General features: G+C 35.3%; 3 protein-coding genes across 5 annotated transcripts; all 3 read right to left on the minus strand.

Annotated features, from left to right (window-relative positions):
- LOC110112588 (serpin-ZXA-like) lies at positions 1–9,616 on the minus strand. The gene is made up of 2 exons (XM_020844868.2): positions 9,132–9,616; positions 1–949 (listed from the first exon to the last, which is right to left on the minus strand). Exons 1-2 carry the CDS (start codon positions 9,519–9,521, stop codon positions 164–166), a joined length of 1,176 nt encoding a protein of 391 aa, XP_020700527.1. The 5' UTR covers positions 9,522–9,616; the 3' UTR covers positions 1–163.
- Positions 1–22,891, minus strand: LOC110112586 (serpin-ZXA-like). 2 transcript variants are annotated; one of them, XM_020844865.2, is made up of 5 exons: positions 22,753–22,891; positions 20,704–21,207; positions 11,536–12,321; positions 6,333–6,337; positions 164–210 (listed from the first exon to the last, which is right to left on the minus strand). In XM_020844865.2, exons 1-3 carry the CDS (start codon positions 22,780–22,782, stop codon positions 11,536–11,538), a joined length of 1,320 nt encoding a protein of 439 aa, XP_020700524.1. In that variant the 5' UTR covers positions 22,783–22,891; the 3' UTR covers positions 164–210; positions 6,333–6,337. The 2 variants fall into 2 exon arrangements, with proteins under 2 accessions (XP_020700525.1, XP_020700524.1); XM_020844866.2 differs by lacking the exons at positions 164–210; positions 6,333–6,337 and adding an exon at positions 1–147.
- LOC110112587 (serpin-ZXA) lies at positions 21,071–27,081 on the minus strand. 2 transcript variants are annotated; one of them, XM_028694340.1, is made up of 3 exons: positions 26,562–27,081; positions 22,753–23,575; positions 21,071–21,207 (listed from the first exon to the last, which is right to left on the minus strand). In XM_028694340.1, exons 1-2 carry the CDS (start codon positions 26,949–26,951, stop codon positions 22,787–22,789), a joined length of 1,179 nt encoding a protein of 392 aa, XP_028550173.1. In that variant the 5' UTR covers positions 26,952–27,081; the 3' UTR covers positions 21,071–21,207; positions 22,753–22,786. The 2 variants fall into 2 exon arrangements, with proteins under 2 accessions (XP_028550173.1, XP_020700526.1); XM_020844867.2 differs by lacking the exon at positions 21,071–21,207 and having other exon boundaries at positions 22,595–23,575; positions 26,562–27,080.
- Between the last annotated feature and the right edge of the window lie 588 nt (positions 27,082–27,669).

Raw genomic sequence — 27,669 nt, forward strand, 5'->3', positions numbered from 1 at the left:
TTAAAGCATAACAGGCAATACTTTTAACTCAAGGACTTTGATCATTTCAAACTATTTAAAGTGCTTCACTTACATAAAGCTAAAATTTTCAAAAGTAAACGCAATAATTAGTTCAACAAAAAACTTACCTGGGAGAGGGTATAATGCATGGGCCCTCATGTATTTACACTGCAGTTCGAGGATTCAACAGATGCCCAATGAAGAGGACAACTCCACTCTCGTCTTCTCTGATCACGAAAAGAAATGGGTGATCAGCGACGAAGTCCAGGGGCTCAACTCGCCTTCTACTCCTTCGCGAAACTACAGCAGCAGTAGCAGCAGCTGCTACAGTTCCTTCCTCATTCACCTCTACAAAGAATTTGTGATGAATTGAAGAGACATAAAGCTTTCCTCCCACAGCAGAATCCACCATTTCAGTTAGATCGGCATCTTGACCAAATGGTGAGGTCAAGCCCAAGGTTTTAAGAAGTCCGGACGCCTCGAAACCGAATGAAATTTTGAATTTTGGAATTTTGAATTTCCCAACGTTAACCTTCTCCAAAGGAATATGGTGGTTCAAGAACTCTGATTCAGAACTCAGTTTTTCTGCCAGATTGCGAAGGCCGTCGCGAGCATCTGGAAGGAAGATATACATAGAGAACCGTCTCTCATCCTCACCTTGCTCATAAGGTATCCCGAGGACTTTAAAATCATTGTAAGAAGAGAGATACTGCCTCTCTTTGGTAGACATGAAAGGAGCTTGAATAGTGCTTCCATCAAGTAGATAAAACTCGGAGTCTTTGGTTTGAGAAGCATTAAACCTTTCATCCCAGGCTCCTTTGAAATACAGTGCATTGCCAAGGACAAGCCTAGTCGTTTCATCTACAGATCTAGATGGAAGAAGCTCTTTGATAAGGCCACCAGTTCTGTTTTGAACCCAGGAGTTTACTTCTTTTCTGGCATCATCAGCCTTTGCCAAAAACATGGCAGTTTAATAGTAAGAAATCATATCAGAGTTGCATAAATATATGAAAAACTTCAATTTTGGAAAAATATGTCAAATAAAGTATCTGGCGCCCGATTTTGATGCCTGTTAATCATTAATCTCCTTTGTCATGTTTGCAATTTAGTAGGCCTATTATTACTCATCATCTCTTGCTTGAAACGGGAAGAAACATAATTACGACATGGATAACAAAAGTGGGACAAGGTGGATGATATTCCAATATGGAAAAGAACAATGGATTAAATAGATGAGTATTCTTGCTACAGGTTATGGCTGATGGCATAAACAGCGAGAAAGGAGTATCTGTACTTTTTTTTTTTTTTTTGTGAGGGAGTTTAAGGAAAACTTGAATTATGGAAGTCAACTTTAGAGTCTAAAGGATTTTGTTTAAGTAGATCTAAAACCGAATCCATGGAGTGTAATTTTAGTAGTAATAGATATGGTAGGGAGATTGTGATTAAGCAATCAAGTCATTAATAAAAGTACACATTTCAGATATCTTAGATCTATTGTTCAAAGCGATGGTGAAATAGATGAGATATTATTAATAGAATTCAAATTGGATGGTTAAAGTAGAGGAATGCATCGGATTTGTTATGTGATAGATAAGTGATATGGCGGTTCCACTGGAACCGCCTATTGAGGCGGTTACTTTTGAACCGCCTCAGCCGTCCCCTCCTGGGCCGGCAATTGTTTACAGAAGGAGGCTCAAAACTGCCTCCTCCCTTGCCTAAACTAGCTTGCCGCCTATGGGTGGGGTCTATGGGATTTGAATTTATTTGAAAATTATTTTTTAGGAAAGGATTTAGGCGGTGGAAAGTCTTTAAATAGAAGAGGTAGGGGGAAGGGAGAGGCATGCTTAAATTTGAGTCTCTTGGAGTCTTTTGAGGGTTAAGGGCTCTAGACCTTCCGTCTAGAGATTGGGAGAGATTGATCCTCCTCTCGAGTAGAGGATCACTTATATCTTGCTTTTTGTGTGTTGTGCTTTGTTTCCCTTATTGCAATTTACTATTTTGGGGGCTGTTTTCGCCCAGTTTTTGCTTATTTTCTCGGTGTTTTCCTCCAATTAGTGATAGGTTTGCTTGCAAACTCAAGTATTCCCTTAGGGTTACTTGCGAACTCAAGTATTTTCTATCAAGAAGTACCCCTCAAACTTAAGGGAAACTTCTATAAGAAGATGGTGAGACTTGCAATGTTTTATGGCGCATAATGTTGTCCAGTAAAAAAGAGGCATAATATTAAGTTAAGTGTTGCAAAGATGAGAATGCTCAGGTAGATGAGTGGGCTTTACTCTAATAGAAAAAAAAATTGAAACGAGTATATACGTGAAAAGGTTGGAGTAGCTCCAATGGCAAATACGATTAGAGAGAGTTAACTTGGATGGTTTGGTCACATAAAACGGTGGCCTTCCAATGACCCGGTTAAGAGAGTAGATGTATTAGATTCGACTTTTATTAAGAAAAGTAGAGGTAGACCTGAAAAGACTTGGTTAGAAAATATTAGAAATGAGCATGGTTTAAAATTGCGGAATATGAGGCTCGCCTTTGTGCAATTCCAGTAAAAAACACCTTGATGCTTACGCCTTGAGTTTTTTTTCTGAGGCTTGCGCCTTAACTTGGTTGAGGCCCACCTCACCTCACTGGCATGAGTCTTACGCCTCATGCTATATATACTAAAACTTACATAAATCTTGAAGTAAATGCTTGACATTGGACTCTATAGGAGAGGAGGAAGGGGAGAGAGCAATTCATCATAATGATGATTCAAATGAAGGAAAGTGATGATAGTGTTGATGACTTATGAGTTCTTATGTGATATGTCATTGTTTTTTTTTTGGAAATTGGAATTATATGTTAATGAAAAGAATATTGAGATTTTGGAAAGATAGAATTTTGAATTGAACTATATTTCATGTTGTCTTATTATTGAGATATTTTGATTTCACTTCATATCTTATGCTTTTATATGTTTTATATTATTCACTCATTAGTATATAAAAAATTTATCATTTTATATTTACGCAATCTTTTGATTTTGAGGCTCACGCCTTGAGGCTTACGCCTCGCCTCACGAATAAAAAACTCCTCAATACCCGAATACGCAATTTTAAACATTGGAAATGAGTTTTCTTTATTAGATTTAAATGAGAATTTAACTCTTATTAGGACACAATGAAGAAAAAGAATTCATGTAGCTGAACCTATGTAGTGGGATAAAAGCTTGATGTTGTTGTTGTTGTTGTTGTTGTTGTTGTGAGGGACATCATGAATTTATCTTTTTGAGAGCATCTATCTTAATTACTAATGTGATGTATGAACAATATTGGGTTTGCTACATTTTTTAGGCCTCGTGATGGCTGACACACAAGGTTTTAGCCTTATGAATAGAATTACTAGAAATCTTCTTAAGATTACAAAGAAAAGTAGGAGAATATTTATTGATGAAAATGATGGTGTTGAGTCAACTTGAATTTACCTGATCTATATATTTGTAGGTATTTCTTTGATATATTGATCCTGATTTCAAAAAGATCTTACATGTAGTGAGATATCAATAGTAGAGCACGTAAATCATAAGCTCGTTAGGTCTAGCAAACTTTGATAGGCTTTTTTGAGTTGCTTTAATTTTGCCTTTGTGAAGTTTTCCACTATTTTTGTAATGGGACGGAACGAATTGGGTTTCACTGTTTTTATCTTCCTTTTTAGAGTTAATTTAATCATCGGATTTGACTATTTGATCATAAACTTTTAAATCATCTAATATGCTCAGGTTTTGGAAGCATGGTTCTAAACTTTGGGTTTCTCCATCACCCTTATCAGATATTGACAACAGGTGTGTATCTTTAAAGAAGCTATAAATACAGCAATAAAATATGATAACAAGGTAATTTGAGGATCCTTAAACCTCCAGAGATTAACTGCAGGGGAAGGGCTAGGCAACTCAAGGATGGCCACGACTTTAAGTAATCATTAAGGAGGGAGGGAGAGAGAGCTGCCTAAGCTTCTTCATTTATTACTTTCAAATACCCAAATTACACTTGAGAAGGAATAAATAAAGCAATAAATGACCCATAAGAATCACTAAACTACCCTATTGCATTGATTCGTATCAACATGATATAAAAATTTCTTCTTAGACTAAATAAATTTTTTTATGAAGTCTTAGGAAAAATATTTAGGACGACTAAAATCGCTAGTTTCATGGTTCAAAATTTGATCCTATGAGTTTTCAAAATGTTATGCAATCTTTAATCTACCAATAAAATCACTAATAATATGAGCTGTTATTAAATTTTTCCCGCTCGGTATCCATTCTAGGATGTGGACTAAAAAAGGATGATTAACAATGTTAGGATAAATGCTAGACTCTACATCTTGAATGCTGAAGAAAATATTCAATTGTTAATAAAATATGCTCAATATATATTTTACTCCAAAGAGAGTGAGATTATATTATGACATATCCATCTTAGTCATCCCAACTTTATATACCTTAAAAAACTTTCACTTCTTGATAAATAAAACGTATAAGTCAATCTCATTTGAAACTTTAGCCTTTTGTTATTATTCATAGTGATATTTGGAGACCATCTCTTAAGTTATCAATATCTCAAAGGCTAGGTGATTCATATCATTTGCAAATAGTTACACTAAAAGTACTAAAATCTAAGACTTGTCACATCTTAAAAAAATCCTACCAATTACAATAAACAAATTTTTAATACTAAAATTCTAGTCTTCAAGATTGACAATGGAAGATAATACTTTCATTCCATTCTTGGGGGCTATCTACTTCAACAAGGGATTATTTACTAAAATTATTGCAATAATAACCCTTAACAAAATGGAATTGCAAAGCAAAAAATTAGGTACTTTCTGAAAATTGCTAGATTCATTATGATCACTAGCAATATAACAAAGTATTATCGGGGATATATTGCTCTTGCTGCTCATTAACCATTTCAAAGATCCTAAAATTAAAAAAAAAAAAAACTTCTCAAATTCTCATTGAAACCTACGCACAAATAGATCTCCATCGTTCCCTTCAAAAAATTTGGCTGTTCTGCCTTTGTTCACATCCTTCACTAAATGAGTAAATTTGACCAAAAAATTCATAAATCGTATTTTTATTAGCTGGTCTCCTAACTGACAAGGATACAAACCCTAATACTTTATTACTAAAAAATGTTAAAATATAATAGAGCATTCTTTGAAAATTAATCTTTATTCTTAAAAACTTACTCTTAAAAGGAGAATCTCAACACAATGAACATGAGTTTCATGAGAAAATCTATCTCCTTTTACCTAAGTTTATATATCTGCTTAACCTGCTCAAGATTAAAATAAACTGTTTATTCTATGTGCCAAGAAAATTCAACTAACAAAAAAAATCAAAGCATTTGTCTCAAGTTTAATATTTTGATTGCCTGTGTGAAAGGTACAAAGACTTACTATAAATGCCTAATTGGTGATTATATTTCTTCTGACAATTTGTGTCATCACTATTGCGCATAATGGGGTGCAACATGATCATACTAACTTACTAAGCATATTGAAGGTGACAGATACTTTATAAAAAAAAATAAACAAATGAACAACGGTCTAAATAGTACTCCAGCCATATCCACATGTAAATAACTTGCATGCGTTCTTACCAAAAGTTTATCAAGGACAATCTTTGAAAAATTAATAGACAAGCTTGAAATGGATAACATCTATTCATTTGTGTGAGAGTCAAAAAAGAAAAAAATTCTTTAAAAATACTTGAAGGCGACCCCAGAAATCTGCCAGTAGCTTCCCATCCAACTGGTGCCTACCCTAGTTGTTCGCCCAAGCTCCATAGTGAATTTCCTCTGACCCAATGCCTCTGCCAGTTCTTCCATCATGCTTCACTTACCACTTGGTCCAATTCAAGCTAGTTGCAGCCAATCCAAATCTTTCTTCTATTCCTTTCCTTACTCTCATTACAAAGTCATTGATCTATGAGATAACTATAGTCACCTCACCAATCCATCGGCTATCCTATATTATAATTACTTATGTATTTATTTCTTTAGTTGCTAATTTTGCATATTTTTTATTAGAAACTCTCCTGAGTTTGTATAAATTCATCACTAATATTGGAACAAACACTCTTAAATTCTTGTTAATTATGATATTAATATCAAGCTCAGTCGTTTCTTCTCTTAGAAAACATTTTCCTTCACAAAATGTTCTTTCCATTTATAACTTTGCTTCTTTGGATCATTCTTAGTTTGAACTTTCTTGTACAACTACTCATCTTCAACTGTCTTTGTCACCTTCTTCTGATATGAGAGTCTTTGAGGTTCTCCTTTCTGATGTAGAACTATATGTGTAAGTGGAGATTTGCACAAAAGGATTTCAAGAGCAACTTTAGATTCTCGTTAAAGTGATTAAAACAACAATACAAAACAATTAAGTAGTTATTTCGCTTTGGCTAAACTACTCAAGAGACTAAGCTAGATCAAAACACATAAAAAAAAATTAAGACGTTGCATGCGAAGTAGTTTCCAACTTAACCCTTGTTTAACAACGAGATCTAAAGCAAAGAAGTAACATCTCTTTGAACATAACTTGTTTGCAATACTTTTAGCCGCATACAACTACTCAACTATTCCACGAAGGCAAAAACCCTTGGAATCATCTTAAATAACACATTGCAGATACGACAATTCTAGTGAACGTATATGATCCATTTTGCCCTAATCATTATCATCTATCTTAGGCAATCTTTTTCTTTTTAATGCAAAAAACTACCTTTCATGCATCAGAAATCTCCAATCTGACACTTCCACAGATGAAACTATCCTTACCATTATTCCTCAAACTCAGCTTATATATTCCCACCTTTTTCAAATAACACAAACCTAGCACTCACCAACCAAGCTCCAATACCAGGTTAGAGAATCAACATCATGGATACCACAAACAGAAAAGAAGAAAAGGCAAGGAAGTAGGCCACGTACATATGATTTAACATGATCATCAACATGAAGTACTACTTACAAAATCTACTATATAAAACAAATGATTAAACCGTTTAATGGATTCTATTATATCAAGAATCTTAAGTCTTGAAACGTCATAAAAAATTGTCTTGATTGAACACGAATCTCAATACATATTTGAATTTAAAACTAATGGAATTAAATTTAAAATAATCCAAAATCATATTTCAATAAACTTAATAGTCAAATTGAACTTCTCAACAAGATGAACCCATTGACACCAAAATTGATCTAATTCGAGTCCAAATGAGCCGAGATCAAACACTTGAAACATAATTGAAAACTTCAGGATGTTAATTGGATGACAAAATAATCTTCAAATCTTGCATGCTTATAGTCAAATCGAGCTTCTTGAATAGACAAATCTAATGAGCCCAAGATTGCTTGATTGTGATATCATTAAAGCACTTAAATGCTAAAGGAATGTTCTATAATTGAGAGAATTAATATGGGCACCCGATTAAGTGGTCAATATTTTGGCTATATTTACAAGGCATGACAATATAAAAAATCTATAAATAGATCCCCACTCATAAAATGAAATGGGAGGATCTTGACTTGAGATCCAAGAGTGCTCAAAGGCTTTAAGAATCCCAAAACTCACCTAAGCATCTCCACATGACCACCATCCGACCACTAGTGTCATACCACCATCAAATCACCGTTGTTGGATCACCATACAACCAACATTGTTTAATCACTATCGCCCTCCTACAGTCCTTTGACCACTGCTGTCTGACTATAGTCCTCCGACTATGGTGTTTTGACGACCGTAGTCTCGATAACTATCCTTCGACTGTTGTCGCTCTACTACGATCATTTGATTTCCATCACTCAACAATCCTCCGACCATTGTCGCACAACTATGGTCCTCTGATGACCATCGCCAACTATGTTTCTCCGACCATAATTGCTCAACTACGATCCTCTGACCATTGTCTCTTGGCTACATCAAAATTCTCTAAATTCGTTATATGTTGCCGCCATCAATGTAAATGCATTCTATTACCCATAAGATCGATTCATACTACTGACACCAACTATGACTCTTGACGTCAACACCAAAATTTATATTGGACTTTTTGGTCTCTTGTCTCCCCTCAAAAGGAGTAAGACCAGGCATATAACAAATGATCTCTTAAAAATAACTCTTATGCCACAACCATAGGGCTCTTCAAACTTTCATCATGGAATTTGTCATGTACAGCATATTTCTATTATATTATATCAACACCTACTCAATCACGAGAAAGAACATCATTTATTGGTGATGACTGCTATTGAAATCATTTCATGTTCTCCCCTTCAAGACTTTTCACATAAAAAACTCTACTATCTCTTATGACTTTTCTCTGATAGCTCTTGTTAGGAAGGAAGAGATAAATGATTCATGCAATTGATAGCTCATAATGGTATTCATTCTTTCGCCATGGTTGACCAAGATTCAAGAGAAAGTGACTCCCATAATGGACCAATGTGGTTGAGTGGACTCTAAACACATAATACTTAATGATGCTTTTTATTTGAGGGGCGATGTCATAATTAAACTCTAGTATCTCTTATGACTTTTCTCTCATCAGTATGTATACTAGATCTCTGTGCAATGCGAAGAAGTTAAACTCTCTTACTCTATCACCGCGGATATTCTAGCATGCAACAAGCCTATTCCCTAATGATTCAAGTAGATAGGGCATCCAATAGAGCTGCCTGAAATGTCTAAGATGAAAATTTCCAGAATAAGAATAGAGCTTCCCAGAGCAGGTCAACCGTTGGGGCAGGCCCTCATGCCCATAGGGGAACGAGGGTTTTTCTTCTACTATTGGCAATCCTACCCCTTTGATTAAATAAATTGAGCTACAAATTGTACATAAATGATAATCTCTTCCTTAACTAAGGATCGTGACATCAAACATCCAGACGCAATTAAAGATGAAGATTGTGAAGAAGATTTTCAAATGGTAAATATTACAACTACAAAATATGCGCTTACTCACTAATAACCCAAGATAACGGAGCATTGATATCCCTAGCTAGTTAGTAATCAGCTCATATCACTCCAATTTGGCATGTATGAGCGATGAAATATGCATTCATGAGATTAATAACATATCAACCAACCTTCGCCTGGAAATCGAGAGCTTTGGTCTCGGCCTTGTAGGCAGAAGTAATCACATCCTTGAACGTGGATTTGAGCGAAAGCGATGCATCGACCCAGACGCCATTAGCCAAGGTCAGTCTAGGTCCACCCGAAGAAGACCCGTCCGCTAAGACGATGTCCGCAATCTGGGAGGAGAGAAGGCTCAGATCGGCAGCAGAGCCCGATCGAAGAACGGAGAGGATCTGCTTCTGGGTTTCGCCTTTCGATCCGGCAGCGACGAGAGCAAGGGCGGTGTGGATCGAGATCGGTGAAAAGACGAAGTTGGAGTCGCTGGCGAGGGACGAGCCGACGAGCTTCGCGAACTGCAAAGAGAAGCTCGTTTGGTGCACGATCGATTCCCTGAGATCCATGTTTGAGCAGAGAGAGAGAGATCGCGCTCGGTTTGATCAGTCGCAGAGTAGAGAAAATCGAGAGAGAATCCGTGGAGCGCGAAAGTGCAGACAGCGAATAACAACATCTTTAATTCTTTTTATTTGGATGCGGAGGAGAGACAAGGATGCTTTGCAAATGGATATAAATAAGCAAAATATAAAATTAATTTTCTTTTTTAATTAAGATGAAAATACAAAATTAAATTGCACTTTTTTCTGAAAATGCAGTTTAATTTTACATTTTCACTGAAAATACAAATTATATTTGCGTTTCCCAACTGCAATTATATCCAAGGGTGTTTTGTCTAATTTTACTAATACAAAAAAATTACTGCTTTGTCGTTGTGAACCGTCCATTCAACTAATGCATATCTTAAAAATCATAATTTATATTTAATATTTATCAATATCTTATCAAATTGGCACTATTTGTTTAATATAATTTAATTAATACTGACAAAGACAATTATGAGGATGTGATATGAAAAACGTTTTTGTTTTGATTTTTAAATGGAAGTCCTTAGCAAGCTCATTGAGCCTAACAGTGAATACATAAAGATTTTATTTTTATAATTTTTTTTAATTCAATTAAGATGAGTATAATAATGTCAAAATACACAATTTATAGCGCATTTGTTCCCAATTTTAGCGGAAGCAGTGTGAGCAAAAATAAATTTAAAAAAGAGCAAATTCGCCAAAATATTTGACGCATCAGTTGAATGCGCGATATTGATTGGCTCATTTAAATGCGCCATTTATTCAGGCGCATTCCAAAGAATGGAATGCGCCGTTATTTAAAGCGTATTGTAGTGAAAACGCTCACACCCTCGCATTCACGCATGGCCGACATTTCCCAGCTCAAATTTCCATTTAATTTTGTCGTTACCGCAGACCTGATCCGAAAATTCCGGTGTTTCGGTGGAATTGAATGCAAGCAATTATTTTGGTGCGTTGGGGAGTTATGCCGGAGAGATTATAAATAAGGGATGAGGTGAAGGGAAGGCACTGCTTCCATCAGCTCTCAAGCATTCATCAGAGAAAACAGTCTAAATTAATCAATCAAATTCCTCATCCCAATGAAAACTAGGCTAGGTTAGCATAATTTCCTTGGACCTTCTGAGAGCTATCAACCATTATTACCTTAATTCAATTATGCGATGACAATTTTATGAACTTTTTTTCCGTTCAATTCAATGTTTGATCTATTGATCTAAACTCATTGCCTATATTCTAACAAATTTAATGACTGTTTTGTACTTTATTATCTTCAAATTAAGGAATAATTATTACATGTAGTGTCCGGGTACAGAGAACCGTTCGAGTTCAATTTTATAACTATGAACAATAAAAGCCTAGCAAAAACATAATGGGGAACAATAAAATTTAAGTGACAAACAATAATTTCGCTTTTACTATTCATAATCACAAAATCGAACAATTCTGTGTCTGAATTCCGCACGTAATAATCTCTCCAAATCAAGACTTACCTGCATTGCATGACCATTGGTGGGCCCTAGAGCACAGACATAGCACATATAGGATAATCATCATTTGCAACTAGCATCTCCATACAGTTCATGCACAACTCATCTTAGTCTGTTGATTAAGAGCTTTGTCTATCAATCAAGAGGTTTTTGAATTCGAGTCGTATATATATGAAGTGTGTGAATTTATCTTAATTGACCTAAATACCCCTACCCAAAAAGAAGTAATCTCCATACATTACATCATGTAACCCACCCACCGTCCAAGTCAAACACTTAATAGAGAAAAAACATTTCAAAGAAAAAAAAAAGGGTTGAAAAATAAGAAGCTGCAATTTCAATCCATTAAAGCATAACAGGCAATACTTTTAACTCAAGGACTTCGATCATTTCAAGCTATTTAAAATACTTTACTCACATAAAGCTAAAATTTTCAAAAGTAAACACAGTAATTAGTTCAACAAAAAACTTACCTGAGAGAGGGTATAATGCATGGGCCCTCATGTAATTTACACTGCAGTTTGAGGATTCAACAGATGCCCAATGAAGAGGACAACTCCAGTCTTGTCTTCTCTGATCACAAAAAGAAATGGGTGATCAGCGACGAAGTCCAGGGGCTCAACTGGCCTTATACTCCTTAGCATAACTACAGCAGCAGTAGCAGCAGCTGCTTCAGTTCCTTCCTCATTCACCTCCACAAAGGATTTGTGATGAATTGAAGAGACATAAAGCCTTCCTCCCACAGCTGAATCCACCATTTCAGTTAGATCGGCATCTTGACCAAATGGTGAGGTCAAGCCCAAGGTTTTAAGAAGTCTGGACGCCTCGAAACCGAATGAAATTTTGAATTTTGGAATTTTGAATTTCCCAATGGTAACCTTTTCCCAAGGAATATGGTGGTTCAAGAACCCTGATTCAGAACTCAGCTTTTCTGTCAGAATGGAAAGGCCGTCGCGAGCATCTGGAAGGAAGATATACATAGAGAATCGTCTCTCATCCTCACCTTGCTTATAAGGTATCCCGAGGACTTTAAAATCATTGTAAGCAGAGAGATACTGCTTCTCTTTGGTAGACATGAAAGGAACTTGAATGGTGCTTCCATCAAGTAGATAAAACTCGGAGTCTTTAGTTTGAGAAGCATCAAACCTTTTATCCCAGGCTCCTTTGAAATACAGTGCATTGCCGAGGACAAGCCTAGTCGTTTCATCCACAGATCCAGTTGGAAGAAGCTCATTGATAAGGCCACCAGTTCTGATTTGAACCCAGGAGTTTACTTCTTGTCTGGCATCATCAGCCTACATGGCAGTTTAATAGTTAAATCATATCAGAGTTGCATAAATATATGAAAAACTTCAATTTTGGAAAAAAGATGCCAAATAACGTATCTGCCGCCCGCTTTTGACATCTTTGCAATTTAGCAGGTCTATTAGTCATCATCTCTTGCTTGACACGGAGAAACATAATTACGACATGGATAACAAAAGTGGCACAAGGTGGATGATATTCCAATATGGAAAAAAAACAATGGATTAAATAGACGAGTATTCTTGCTACAAGTTATGGCTGATGGTATAAACAGCTAGAAAGGAGAATCTGTATTTTTTTTTTTTTTGTGAGGGAGTTGAAGGAAAACTTGAATTATAGAGGTCAATTTTAGAGTCTAAAGGATTTTGTTTAAGTAGATCTAAAACCGAATACATAGAGTGTAATTTTAGTAGTAATAGATCTAGTGGGGAGATTGTGATTGAGCAATCAAGTCATTAATAAGAGTACATGTTTCAAATATCTTAGATCTATTGTTCAAAGAGATGGTGAAATAGATGGGATATTATTAATATAATTCAAGTTGGATGGTTAAAGTGGAGGAATGCATCGGACTTGTTGTGTGATAGAGGATTACCCCTCAAACTTAAGGGAAACTTCTATAAGATAATGGTGAGACTTGCAATGCTTTATAGCGCAGAATGTTTTCCAGTAAAAAAGAAGCATAATATTAAGTTAAGTGTTGCAAAGATGAGAATGCTAAGGTGGATGAGTGGATTTACTCTAAGAGAAAGAATATGAAATGAGCATATACGTGAAAAGGTTGGAGTTGCTCCAATGACAAATAAGATTAGAGAGAGTTAACTTGGATGGTTTGGCCACATAAAACGGTGGCCTTCCAATGACGTAGTTAGGAGAGGACCTGAAAAGACTTGGTTAGAAAATATTAGAAATGATGTTTCTTCATTAGATTTAAATGAGAATTTAACTCTTATTAGGACACAATGAAGAAAAATAATTCATGTAGCCGACCCTATGTAGTGGGATAAAGGCTTGATGTTGTTGTTGTTGTTGTTGTTGTGAGGGACACTATGAATTTATCTTTTTGACAGCTTAAATTACGTTGGACATGAGATTTTAAAAAGCCCTACTAAAAGGTATTTATGATCCATCTGAGCTTCTATCTTAATTACTAATGTGAGGTATGAACATCATTGGGTTTGCCATATTTTTTAGGCCTCGTGATGGTTGGGCACACAAGGTATTAGCCATTTATTAGTAGAATTCAAGTTTGATAGTTAAAGTGGATAAATGCATCGGATTTGTTCTGTGATAGAGAAGTGCCTATTAAACTTAAAGGAAATTTATATAAGAGGTGGTGAGACTTGCAATGTTTTATGGCACATAATGTTGTCCAGTAAAAAAGAGGCATAATATTAAGTTAAGTGTTGCAAAGATGAGAATGCTCAAGTAGATCAGTGGCTTTACTCTAAGAGAAAAAAATGAAATGAGTATATACATGAAAAGGTTAGAGTAGCTCCAATGGCAAATAAGATTAGAGAGAGTTAACTTGGATGGTTTGGTCACATAAAACGGTGGCCTTCCAATGACCCGGTTAAGAGAGTAGATGTATTAGATTCGACTTTTATTAAGAAAAGTAGAGGAAGACGTGAAAAGACTTGATTAGAAAATATTAGAAATGAGTTTTCTTTATTAGATTTAAATAAGAATTTAATTCTTATTAGGACACAATGAAGAAAAAGAATTCATGTAGCCGACCCTATGTAGTAGGATAAAAACTTGATGTTGTTGTTGTTGTGAGGGACATCATGAATTTATCTTTTTGAGAGCGTCTATCTTAATTACTAATGTGATGTATGAACAACGTTGGGTTTGCTACATTTTTTAGGCCTCGTGATGGCTAGCACACAAGGTACTAGTCTTAGGAATAGAATTAACTAGAAATCTTCTTAAGATTACAAAGAAAAGTAGGAGAATATTTATTGATGAAACTGATGGTGTTGAGTCAACTTGAATTTACATTATCTATATATTTGTAGGTATTTTTTTGATATATTGATCCTGATTTCAAAGAGATCTTACATGCAGTGAGATATCAATAGTAGAGCACGTAAATTATAAGCTCATTAGGTCTAGCAAACTTTGATAGGCTTTTTTGAGTTGCTTTAATTTTGACTTTGTGAAGTTTTCCTCTATTTTTGTAATGGGACTGATCGAATTGGGTTTCACTATTTTTATCTTCCTTTTAAGAGTTAATCTAATCATCAGATTTGACTATTTGATCATAAACTTTTAAATCATCTAATATGCTCAAGTTTTGGCAGCATGGTTCTAAACTTTGGGTGTCTCCATCACCCTCGTCAGATATTGACAACAGTTGTATATCTTTAAAGAAGCTATAAAAACAACAATAAAATATGATAACTAGGCAATTTGAGGATCCTTAAACCTCCATAGATTAACTGCAGGGGAAGGGCTGAGGAACTCAAGGATGCCCATGACTTCAAGAAATCATTGAGGGAGGGGAGGAAGAGCAGCCAAAGCTTCTTCATTTATTACCTATGATGCACAAACACGGACACGGCGACACGGATACGACACGACACGGACAAGAGACACATCAGTTATTAAAAATATAAGATAAGTATAATTTTAAAAACAAATTGAAAATAATAAGTCATTTAAGTAGAATTTGTCCTTAAAATGATTAGTATTAGGATGTCGAGAGTCAAATGACGATGCCGTTTATCAGTCACCGAGAGAGGAGATGAAAATACCTTCACTGTAAAAAAGAAATTAAAATGAGAATATTCGATGATTGGGTATTAAGTGCAGAAGTTGATTTGGTGTTGTGGATAAGAAATAAGAAATTTAGTTTAAATCCCGTCAAATACAAGAAATTATAGTTAAAAAAAATTCATAAAATATTTAAGATACGCGTGTTAATATTTTTTTAATCGAACACATTTTCGGCGTGTCCGCAAAGTAGAATTTGTCCTTAAAATGATTAGTATTAGGATGTCGAGAGTCAAACGACGATGCCGTTTATCAGTCACCGAGAGAGGAGATGAAAATACCTTCACTATAAAAAAGAAATTAAAATGAGAATATTCAATGATTGGGTATTAAGTGCAGAAGTTGATTTGGTGTTGTGGATAAGAAATAAGAAATTTAGTTTAAATCCCGTCAAATACAAGAAATTATAGTTAAAAAAATTCATAAAATATTTAAGATACGCGTGTTAATATTTTTTTAATCGAACACATTTTCGGCGTGTCCGCAACGTGTCGGGGCGAGTGTCGTGTCGGATACGGTGCCGGACACTACACACCTCTTTGAGGAGAAGTGTCGGTGCATCAAATACCCCAGTTCCACTTAAGAAGGAATAAATAAAGCAATAAATAACCCATAAGAACCTAATAAACAAAATAACCTATAAACTTAAATGAATCACTAAACTACCCTATTGCATTGATTCATATCAACATGATATAAAAATTTCTTAGACTAAAAAAATTTTTTGATGAAGTCCTAGGAAAATATTTAGGATGACTAACCTCGCTAGTTTCATGGTTCTAAATTTGATTCTATGAGTTCTTAAAATTTTATGCAATATTTAATCTACCAATAAAATCACTAATAATATGAGCTCTTATTAAAATTTTCCTACTCTGTATGCATTCTAGGATATGGACTAAATGCTGAAGAAAATATTCAATTGTTAATAAAATATGCTCAATATATATTTTACTCTCAAAGAGAGTGAGATTATATTATGACATCTCCATCTTAGTCATCCCTTTATATACCTTAAAAATTTTTCACTTCTTGATTAATAAAATGTATGCATCAATCCCATTTGAAACTTGTCAAATATCCAAACACACCAGAAACATATATCCAAGTCACCGTATAATGTCTCTCAGCCTTTTGTTAGTCTTCATAGTGATATTTGGACACCATCTCAAGATACCAATATCTTAAAGGCTAGTTGATTCATATCATTTGCAATTAGTTACACTATAAGTACTTAAACTTTCTTAATGAAAGATAAACCTAAGACTTGTCACATCTTTAAAAAATCCTACCATTACAAATAAACATATTTTCAAAATTCAAGTCTTCAAGATTGACAATGGAAGATAATACTTTCATTCCATTCTTGGGGGCCATCTACTTCAAAAAGGGAATATTCACTAAAATTATTGTATCAATACTCCTTAACAAAATGGAATTGCAAAGCAAAAAAATAGGTACCTTCTGAAAATTGCAATATTCATTATGATCACTAGCAATATAGCGAAGTATTATCGGGCAGATATTGCTCTTCCTGCTCATTAACCATTTCAAAGATCCTAAAATTTAAAAAAAAAACTTCTCAAACTCTCATTGAAACCTACCCCACAAATATATATCCACCATTCCCCTAAAAAAATTTGGCTGTTCTGCCTTTGTTCACATCCTTCACTAAATGAGTAAATTTGACCAAAAAAATCATAAATCGTATTTTTATTAGCTGGTCTCCTAACTGACAAGGATACAAACCTTACTACTTTATTACTAAAAAATGTTAAAATATAATATAACATTCTTTGAAAATTAATTTTTCTTCTTAAAAACTTACTCTTAAAAGGAGAATCCCAACTCAATGAACATGAGTTTTATGAGAAAATCAATCTTCTTTTACCTAAGTTTATATATCTGCTTAACCTACTCAAGATTAAAATAAATTGTTTATTCTATGCGCCAAGAAAATTCAACTAACAAAAAAATCAAAGCATTTGTCTCAAGTTTAATATTTTGATTGCCAGTGTGAAAGGTACAAAGACTTACTATAAATGCCTAATTGGTGATTATATTTCTTCTGACAATTTATGTCATCACTATTGCACATAATGGGGTGCAACATGATCATACTAAGCATATTGAAGGTGACGGATACTTTATAAAAAAAAATAAACGAATGAACAACGGTCTAAATAGTACTCCAGCCATATCCACATGTAAATAACTTGCATACGTTCTTACCAAAAGTTTATCAAGGACAATCTTTGAAAAATTAATAGACAAGCTTGAAATGGATAACATCTATTCATTTGTGTGAGAGTCAAAAAAGAAAAAATTCCTTAAAAATACTTGAAGACGACCCTAGAAATCTGCCAGTAACTTCCCATCCAGCTGGTGCCTACCCTAGTTGTTCGCCCAAGCTCCATAGTGAATTCCTCTGACCCAATGCCTCTGCCAGTTCTCCCCTCCTGCTTCACTTACCACTTGGTCCAATTCAAGCTAGTTGCAGCCAATCCAACTCTTTCTTTTATTCCTTTCCTTACTCTCATTACGAACTCATTGATCTATGAGATCACTATAGTCACCTCACCAATCCATCGGCTATCCTATATTATAATTACTTATTTATTTATTTCTTTAGTTGCGAATTTTGCATATTTTTTATTAGAAACTCTCCTGAGTTTGCATAAATTCATCACAAATATTGGAAAAAAATCTCTTAAATTATTGTTAATTATGATATTCATTTAGTTAATATCAAGCTCAGTCGTTTCTTCTTTTAGAAAACATTTTCTTTCACAAAATGTTCTTTCCATTTATAACTTTGCTTCTTTGGATCATTCTTAGTTTGAACTTTCTTGTACAACTACTCATCTTCAACTGTCTTTGTCACCTTCTTCTGATATGAGAGTCTTTGAGGTTCTCCTTTCATTTTTCTTTGTCCTAGTTGATTCAATAAATAATATTTTCAAATCAAGTAATGTTTTCTTACAACATCAAAACCAAAAGATGACCAAAACATGTTGTAGGACACAAGGAGAATAATGGCCCACCCTCATCTTTGAACTGCTTATAAAACTTCCAGAAATTGTAAGATCTAGTTAACTATGCACAGATATTCAAAAAACTCTTGCTATCCAAAAAACACTCATCTCTTTGAACATAACTTGTTTGCAATACTTTTAGCTGCATACAACTACTCAACTATTTCACTTAGGCAAAAACCCTTGGAATCATCTTAAATAGCAAATTGCAAATACGACAATTCTAGTGACGTATATGGTCCATTTGCCCTAATCATTATCATCTATCTTAGGCAATCATTTTCTTGTTAATGCAAAAAACCACCTTTCATGCATCAGAAATCTCCAATCTGACACTTCCACAAATGAAACTATCCTTACCATTATTCCTTAAACTCAGCTTATATATGCCCACCTTTTTCAAATAATGCAAACCCTAGCACTCACCAACCAATCTCCAATACCACATGTTCAACTCAGGTTAGAGAATCAACATCATGGATACCACAAACAGAAGAGAAGAAAAGGCAAGAAAGAAGGCCACATATGATTTAACATGATTATCAACATGAAGTACTACTTAGAAAATCCACTATATAAAACAAATGATTATACCGTTTAATGGATTCTATTATATCAAGAAGCTTAAGTCTTGAAACGTCATAAAAAATTGTTTGGATTGAACACGAATCTCAATACATATTTGAATTTAAAACTTATGGAATTAAATTTAAAATCATCCAAATTAATATTTCAATAAACTTAATAGTCAAATTCAACTTCTCAACAAGATGAACCCATTGACACCAAAATTGATCTAACTCGAGTCCAAATGAGCCTAGATCAAACACTTGAAACATAATTGAAAATTTTAGGATATTAATTAGATGACAAAAAGATCTTCAAATCTTGCATGCTTATAGTCAAATTGAGCGTCTTGAATAGACAAATCTAACGAGCCCAAGATTGCTTGATTGTGACATAATTAAAGCACTTAAGTGGTTAATATTTTGGCTATATTTATAACGCATGACACTATAAAAAATCTATAAATAGATCCCCACTCAAAAAATGAAATGGAAGGATCTTGACTTGAGATCCAAGAGTGCTCAAAGGCTATAAGAATCCAAAACTCACCTAAGCATCTCCACATGACCACCATCCGACCACTAGTGTCATACCACCATCGAATCACCGTTGTTGGACCACCATCCAACCAACATTGTTTAATCACTATCACCCTCCAACAGTCCTTTGACCACCGCTGTCTGACTATGGTCTTTTGACGACCATTGTTTCGATAACTATCCTTCGACCGTTGTCGCTCGACTACGATCATTCGATCGCCATCACTCAACAATCCTCCGACCATTGTCGCACAACTATGATCCTCTAATGACCATCACCCAACTATGTTTCTCCGACCATAATTGCTCAACTACGATCCTCTGACCATTGTCTCTTGGCTACATCACAGCTCTCTAACTTCGTTATATGGCGCCACCAACAATGTAAATGCATTTCATTACCCATAAGATCAATTCGTACTACTGACACCAACTAGTTGACTCTTGACGTCAACACCAAAATTTATATTGCATTTCTTGGTCTCTTGTCTCCCCTCAAAGGAGTCAGATCAGACATACAACAAATGATCTCTTGAAAACAACTCTTATGCCACAACCATAGGGCTCTTCAAACTTTCATCATGGAATTTGTCTTGTACAACATATGCCTATTATATTATATCAACACCAACTCAATCACAAGAAAGAACATCATTTATAGGTGATGAATGCTATTGAAATCATTTAATGTTCTCCCCTTTCAGCACTTTTCACATAAAAACTCTACTATCTCTTATGACTTTTCTCTAATAGCTCTTGTTAGGAAGGAAGAGATAAATGATTCATGTGATTGATAGCTCATAATGGACCAATGTGGTTGAGTGGACTTTAAACACATAATACTTAATGATGCTTTCTATTTGAAGGGATATGACATAATTAAACTCTAGTATCTCTTACGACTCTTCTCTCATCAGTATGTATACTAGATCTCTGTGCAATGCGAAGAAGTTAAACTCTTTTACTCTATCACCGTAGATATTCTAGCATGCAACAAGCCTATTCCCTAATAATTCAAGTAGATAGGGCATCCGATAGAGCTGCCTGAAATGTCAAAGATGAAAATTTCCAGATTAAGAATAGAGCTTCCCAGAGCAAGTCAACCGTTGGGGCAGGCCCTCATGCCCATAGGGGACCGAGGGTTTTTCTTCTACTATTGGCAATCTTACCCATTTGATTAAATATATTGAGCTACAAATTGTACATAAATGATAATCTCTTCCTTAACTAAGGATCGTGACATCAAACAGCCAGACGCAATTAAAGATGAAGATTGTGAAGAAGATTTTCAAATGGGAAATATTACAACTACAAATTTTGCGCTTACTCACTAATAACCCAAGATAACAGAGCATTGATATCCCTAGCTAGTTAGCAATCAGCACATATCACTCAAATTTGGCATGTATGAGCGATGAAATATGTATTCATGAGGATAATAACGATATAAACCAACCTTCGCCTGGAAATCGAGAGCTTTGGTCTCGGCCTTGTAGGCAGAAGTAACCACTTCCTTGAACGTGGATTTGAGCGAAAGCGATGCATCGACCCAGACGCCATTAGCGAAGGTCAGTCTAGGTCCACCCGAAGAAGACCCGTCCGCTAAGACGATGTCCGCAATCTGGGAGGAGAGAAGGCTCAGATCGGCAGCAGAGCCCGAGCGAAGAACAGAGAGGATCTGCTTCTGGGTTTCGCCTTTCGATCCGGCAGCGACGAGAGCAAGGGCGGTATGGATCGAGATCGGTGAAAAGACGAGGTTGGAGTCGCTGGCGAGGGACGAGCCGACCAGCTTCGCGAACTGCAAAGAGAAGCTCGTTTGATGCACGATCGATTCCCTGAGATCCATGTTTGAGCAGAAAGAGAGATCGCGCTCGGTTTGCTCTGTCACAGAGGAGAGAAAATAGAGAGAGAATCCGTGGAGCGCGAAAGTGCCAACTGCGAGTCTGCGAGACTGCGACCACTATAAAATAACAAGGAGAGATAAGGATGCCAAAATATAAAATAATTTTCATTTTTTATTTAAGATGAAAATACAAAATTAAATTGCACTTTTTGTGAAAATGCAGTTAAATTTTTCATTTTTACTGAAAATACAAATTATATTTGCGTTTTCCAACAGCAATTACATTCAAGGGTGTTTTGTCTAATTTTACTAATACAAAAAAATTACTGCTTTGTCGTTGTAAGCCGTCCATTGAACTAATGCATATCTTAAAAATCATAATTTATATTTACTATTTATCAGTATCTTATCAAATTGGCCCTATTTGTTTAATATAATTTAATGAATTTTGTCACCCGTCTTGCCATGTCTTCATTCGTCAATGCTTATCTAGAGCCAGGACGAGCTGAGCTCGAGCTCATTTTATAAGCTCGAGCCGCTTTTTTGAATGATGAGCATAGCTCAAGTTTGTTGTAGCTCAAGCTAGATTAGGGCAACAATGCAATAATAGACGGGTGATGGACAAGGATATTTATTTTTAAAACTGACAATATTTTTAATATTTTAAAAAAAATCTAGATTTTATTAAAAAAAAATTCTCGAAAAATAAAAAAATAAAAGTAGCCAAAAAAATTATAAGGAGCCATTAAATAAAATATTATCCCAAACAGCCTCTAAATTAATCAATCAAATTCCACATCCCAATGAAAACTAGGCTAAGTTAGCGTAATTCCTTAAACCTTCTGAGAGCTATCAAGCATTATTACCTTAATTCAATTATGTGATGAGAATTTTATGAATTTTTTTTCCGTTCAATTCAATGTTTGATCTAAACTCATTGCCTTCTAACAAATTTAATGACTATTTTGTACTTTACTATGCTCAAATCAAGGAGAGATAATTACGTGCGTAGTCCGAACGGTTTTGTAACTGCGAACAATAAAAGCACAGTAAAAGCGCAATGGTGAAAAATAAAAGCGCAGTGGTAAACAATAATTATGCTTTTACGGTTCACAATCACAAAACCGAACGGTTCCCTGTTTGGACTCCGCACGTAATAATCTCTCCAAATCAAGACCTACGTGCATTGCATGACCATTTGTGGGCCCTAGAGCACAGACACTAGCACATAAAGGGTGATCATCATCTGCAACTAGCATCTCCATACAATACACATGCAACTCATCACTATGTTGATTAAAAGCATTGACTACCAATCAAGAGGTTTTGAATTCGAATCTTACATATGTGATGTGTGTGAATTTGCCTTAATTGACTTAAATATCCCTTCCCAAAAAGAAAAAAAAAAAAATCTCCATACATTACATCGTATAACCCACCCACAGTCCAAGTCAAAAACTTAAATCAAGGATAGAGCAGAAACACTTTGAAGAAAAAAAAATGGTTGAAAAATAAGAAGCTGCAATTTCAAGCAATTAAAGCATAACAGGCAATACTTTTAACTCAAAGACTTTGATCATTTCAAGCTATTTAAAGTACTTTACTCACATGAAGCCAAAGTTTTCAAAAGTAAACGTAGTAATTAGTTCAACAAAAACTTACCTGGGAGAGGAATAATGCGTCGGCCCTCATGTATTTACACTGCAGTTCGAGGATTCAACAGATGCCCAATGAAGAGGACAACTCCAGTCTTGTCTTCTCTGATCACGAAAAGAAATGGGTGATCAGCAACGAAGTCCAGGGGCTCAAATAGCCTTATACTCTTCAGCATATTAACTACAGCAGCAGTAGCAGCAGCTGCTTCAGTTCCTTCCTCATTCACCTCCACAAAGGATTTGTGATGAATTGAAGAGACATAAAGACTTCCTCCCACAGCTGAATCCACCATTTCCCTAAGATCTGCATCTTGACCAAATGGTGAGGTCAAGCCCAAGGTTTTAAGAAGTTCGGATGCCTCGAAACCGAATGAAATTTTGAATTTTGGAATTTTGAATTTCCCAATTTTAACCTTCTCCCAAGGAATATGGTGGTTCAAGAACTCTGATTCAGTACTCAGCTTTTCTGCCAGATTGCGAAGGCCGTCGCGAGCATTTGGAAGGAAGATATACATAGAGAATCGTCTCTCATCCTCACCTTGCTTATAAGGTATCCCGAGGACTTTAAAATCATTGTAAGAAGAGAGATACTGTTTCTCTTTGGTAGACATGAAAGGAACTTGAATGGTGCTTCCATCAAGTAGATAGAACTCGGAGTCTTTGGTTTGAGAAGCATCAAACCTTTGATCCCAGGCTCCTTTGAAATACAGTGCATTGCCAAGAACAAGCCTAGTCATTTCATCTACAGATCTAGATGGAAGAAGCTCATTGATAAGGCCACCAGTTCTGTTTTTAACCCAGGAGTTTACTTCCTGTCTGGCATCCTCAGCCTTTGGCGAAAAAAATAGCAGTTTCATAGTAAGAAATCATATCAGAGTTGCATAAATATATGAAAAACTTCAATTTTGGAAAAATATGTCAAATAAAGTATCTGGCACCCGATTTTGATGCCTGTTAATCATCAATCCCATTTGTCATGTTTGAAATTTAATAGGCCTATTACTCATCATCACTTGCTTGACACAGGAAGAAACATAATTACGAGATGGATAAGAAAAGTGGCACAAGGTGGATGATATTCCAATATGGAAAAAAACAAAGGATTAAATAGACGAGTATTTTTGCTACAAGTTATGGCTGATGGTATAAACAGCAAGAAAGGAGTATCTTTTTTTTCTTTTTTTTTTGTGAGGGAGTTGAAGGAAAACTTGAATTATGGACGTCAACTTTAGAGTCTAAAGGATTTCGTTTAAGTAGATCTAAAACCGAATACATGGAGTGTAATTTTAGTGGTAATAGATCTAGTAGAGAGATTGTGATTGGGAAATCAAGTCATTAGTAAGAGTACACATTTTAAATATCTTAGATCTATTGTTCAGAAAGATGGTGAAATCATGGTTTAAAATTGCGCAATATGAGGCTCGCCTTGAGGCCCGCCTTTGCGCAATTCCAGTGAAAAGCGCCTTGAGGCTTACGCCTCAAGTTTTTTTTATGAGGCTTGCGCCTCAACTTGGTTGAGCCCCGCCTCGCCTCACTAGCATAAGGCTTATGCCTCACGATATATATATTAAAATTATTGTCCAGTAAATAAGAGGCATAATATTGTGCTGCAAAGATGAGAATGCTTGGGTGGATGAGTGGATTTATTCTAAGAGAAAGAATACGAATATGTGATAAGGTTGGAGTAGCTCCAATGGAAAATAAGATTAGAGAGAGTTAACTTGGATGGTTCGGTCACATAAAACGGTAGCCTTCCAATGACCATGTTAGGAGAGTAGATGCATTAGATTTGACTTATATTAAGAAAGGTAGAGGTAGACCTGAAAGTTAGAAAATATTAGAAATGAGATTTCTTTATTAGATTGAAATGAGAATTTAACTCTTAATAGGACACAATGGAGAAAAAGAATTCATGTACCCAAACCCATGTAGTGGGATAAAGGCTTGATGTTGTTGATGTGAGGGACACCATGAATTTATCTTTTTGATACCTTAAATTATGTTGGACATGAGTTTGGTAAAAGCCCTACTAAAAGGTATTTATGATTCATCTGAGCCTCTATCTTAATTACTAATGAGAGGTATGAACAGCGTTGGGTTTGCCATATTTTTTAGGCCTCATGATGGTTGGGCACACAAGGTATTATCCTTATGAAAAGAATTACTAGAAATCTTCTTAGATTACAAAGAAAACTCGGAGAATATTAATTGATGAAACTGATGGCGTTGAGTCAAGTTGAATTTACCTGATCAATAAATTTGTAGGTATTTCTTTGATATCTTGATCCTGATTTCAAAGAGAACTTACATGCGGTGAGGTATCAAGAGTAGAGCACGTAAATCATAAGCTCCTTAGGTCTAGCAAACTTTGATCAGGCTTTTTCGAGTTACTTTAATTTTGCCTTCGTGAAGTTTTCCTCTATTTTTGTAATGGGATGGAACGAATTGGGTTTCACTATTTTTATCTTCCTTTTCAGAGTTAATTTAATCATCTGGTTTGACTATCAAGAGATCATAAACTTTTAAATCATCTAATAAGCTCAGGTTTTGGCAACATGGTTCTAAACTTTGGGTGTCCCCATCACCCTTATCAGATATTGATAACAGCAGTATATCTTTAAAGAAGCTATAAAAACAACAATAAAATATGATTACTAGGTAATTTGAGGATCATTAAATACACTAGTTCCACTTAAGAAGGAATAAATAGAGCAATAAATGACCCACAAGAACCTAGTAAACAAAGTAACCTATAAACTTACAATGAATCACTAAACTACCCTATTCTACTGGAGTAAGACCAACATTATAAACTTACAAATGATCGCTTGAAAACAACTCTTATTTCACAACCATAGGGCTCTTTAAACTTTCATCATGGAATTTGTCTAGTACAACGTATGCCTATTATATTATATCAACACCTTCTCAATCATGACAAAGAATATCATTTATAGGTGATGACAAATACTTTTGAAATCATTTCATCTTCTCCCCTTTCTGGACTTTTCACATAAAAACTCTACTATCTCTTATGACTTTTCTCTGATAGCTCTTGTTAGGAAAGAAGAGATAAATGATTCATGTGATTTATAGCTCATAATGGTATTCACTATTCCGCCTTGGTTGAACAAGATTCAAGAGCAGACGATTCCCATAATGGATCAATGTGGTTGAGTGGACTCTAAACACATGATACTTAATGATGCTTTTTATTTGAGGGGCCAAGACATAATTAAACTATAGTATATCTTACGACTTTTCTCTCATCAGTATGTATACTAGATCTCTGTGCAATGCGAAGACGTTAAACTCTCTTACTCTATCACCGAAGATATTGTAGCATGCAACAAGCCTATTCCCTACTGATTCAAGTAGATAGGGCATCCCATAAAGCTTCCTGAAATGTCTAAGATGAAAATTTTCATATTAAGAAAACAGCTTCCCAGAGCAGATCAACCGTTAGGGGCCTGGGGCAAGCCCTCAAGCCCATAGGGGAACGAGGGTTTTCTTCTACTATTGGCGATCTTACCCATTTGATTAAATATATTGAGCTAATAATTTTACATAAATGATAATCTCTTCCTTAACTAATGATCGTGACATCAAACAGCCAGACACAAATAAAGATTAAGATTGTTAAGAAGATTTTCAGATGGGAAATATTACAACTACAAAATTTGCGCTCACTCACTAACCCAAGATAACAGAGCATTGATATCCCAAGCTAGTTAGTAATCAGCACATATCACTCCATTTTGGCATGCATGAGCGATGAAATATGCATTCATGAGATTAATAACGACAACAACCAACCTTCGCCTGGAAATCGAGAGCTTTGGTCTCGGCCTTGTAAGCAGAAGTAATCACTTCCTTGAACGTTGATTTGAGCGAAATCGATGCGTCGACCCAGACGCCATTAGCAAAGGTCAGTCTAGGTCCACCCAAAGAAGACCCGTCCGCTAAGACGATGTCCGCAATATGGGAGGAGAGAAGGCTCAGATCAGCAGGACAGCCCGAGCGAAGAACAGAGACGATCTGCTTCTGGGTTTCGCCTTTCGATCCGGCAGCGACGAGAGCAAGGGCGGCGTGAATCGAGATCGGTGAAAAGACGAGGTTGGAGTCGCTGGCGAGGGACGAGCCGACGAGCTTCGCGAACTGCAAAGAGAAGCTCGTTTGGTGCACGATCGAATCGCTGAGATCCATTCTTGTGCAGAGAGAGAGATCGGCTCGGTTTGATCTGTCACAGTGGAGAGAAAATCGAGAAAGAATACCTGGAGCGCGAAAGTGCAGACGGCGACCACTACAAGCCAAGCGAATAACTCCATCTTCAATTCTTTATATTTGGATGCGGATAAGAGATAAAGATGCTTTGCAAATGGATATATATAAGAAAAAAATATAAAATTAATTTTCTTTTTTAATTAAAATGAAAAAAACAAAATTAAATTGCACTTTTTTTCTGAAAATGCAGTTTAATTTTACATTTTCACTGCTGAAAATACAATTCATATTTGCGTTTTCCATCTGCAATTATATCCAAGGGTGTTTTGTCTAATTTCATTAATACAAAAAAATTGCTACTTTGTCGTTGTAAGCCGTCCATTCAACTAATGCATATCTTAAAAATCATAATTTATATTTACTATTTATCAATATCTTATCAAATTTGGCCCTATTTGTTTAATATAATTTAATTAATTTTGTCATACCGACAAAGACGGCGATAATAAGACAATTATGAGGATGAGATATGAAAAGCGTTTTTGTTTTAATTTTTAAATGGAACAGTTCTTAGCAAGCTCATTGAGCTTAACAGTGAATATGTAAAGATATTATTTTTATAAATTTTTGGGGATTTACATACATGTCATTTTATTTTATACTATTTATATATTTAATACTCAAAACATTAATATTACAT

Source organism: Dendrobium catenatum, unplaced genomic scaffold (genome assembly GCF_001605985.2).
Source record: "Dendrobium catenatum unplaced genomic scaffold, ASM160598v2 fragScaff_scaffold_459, whole genome shotgun sequence".
Classification (NCBI taxonomy): Eukaryota; Viridiplantae; Streptophyta; class Magnoliopsida; order Asparagales; family Orchidaceae; genus Dendrobium; species Dendrobium catenatum.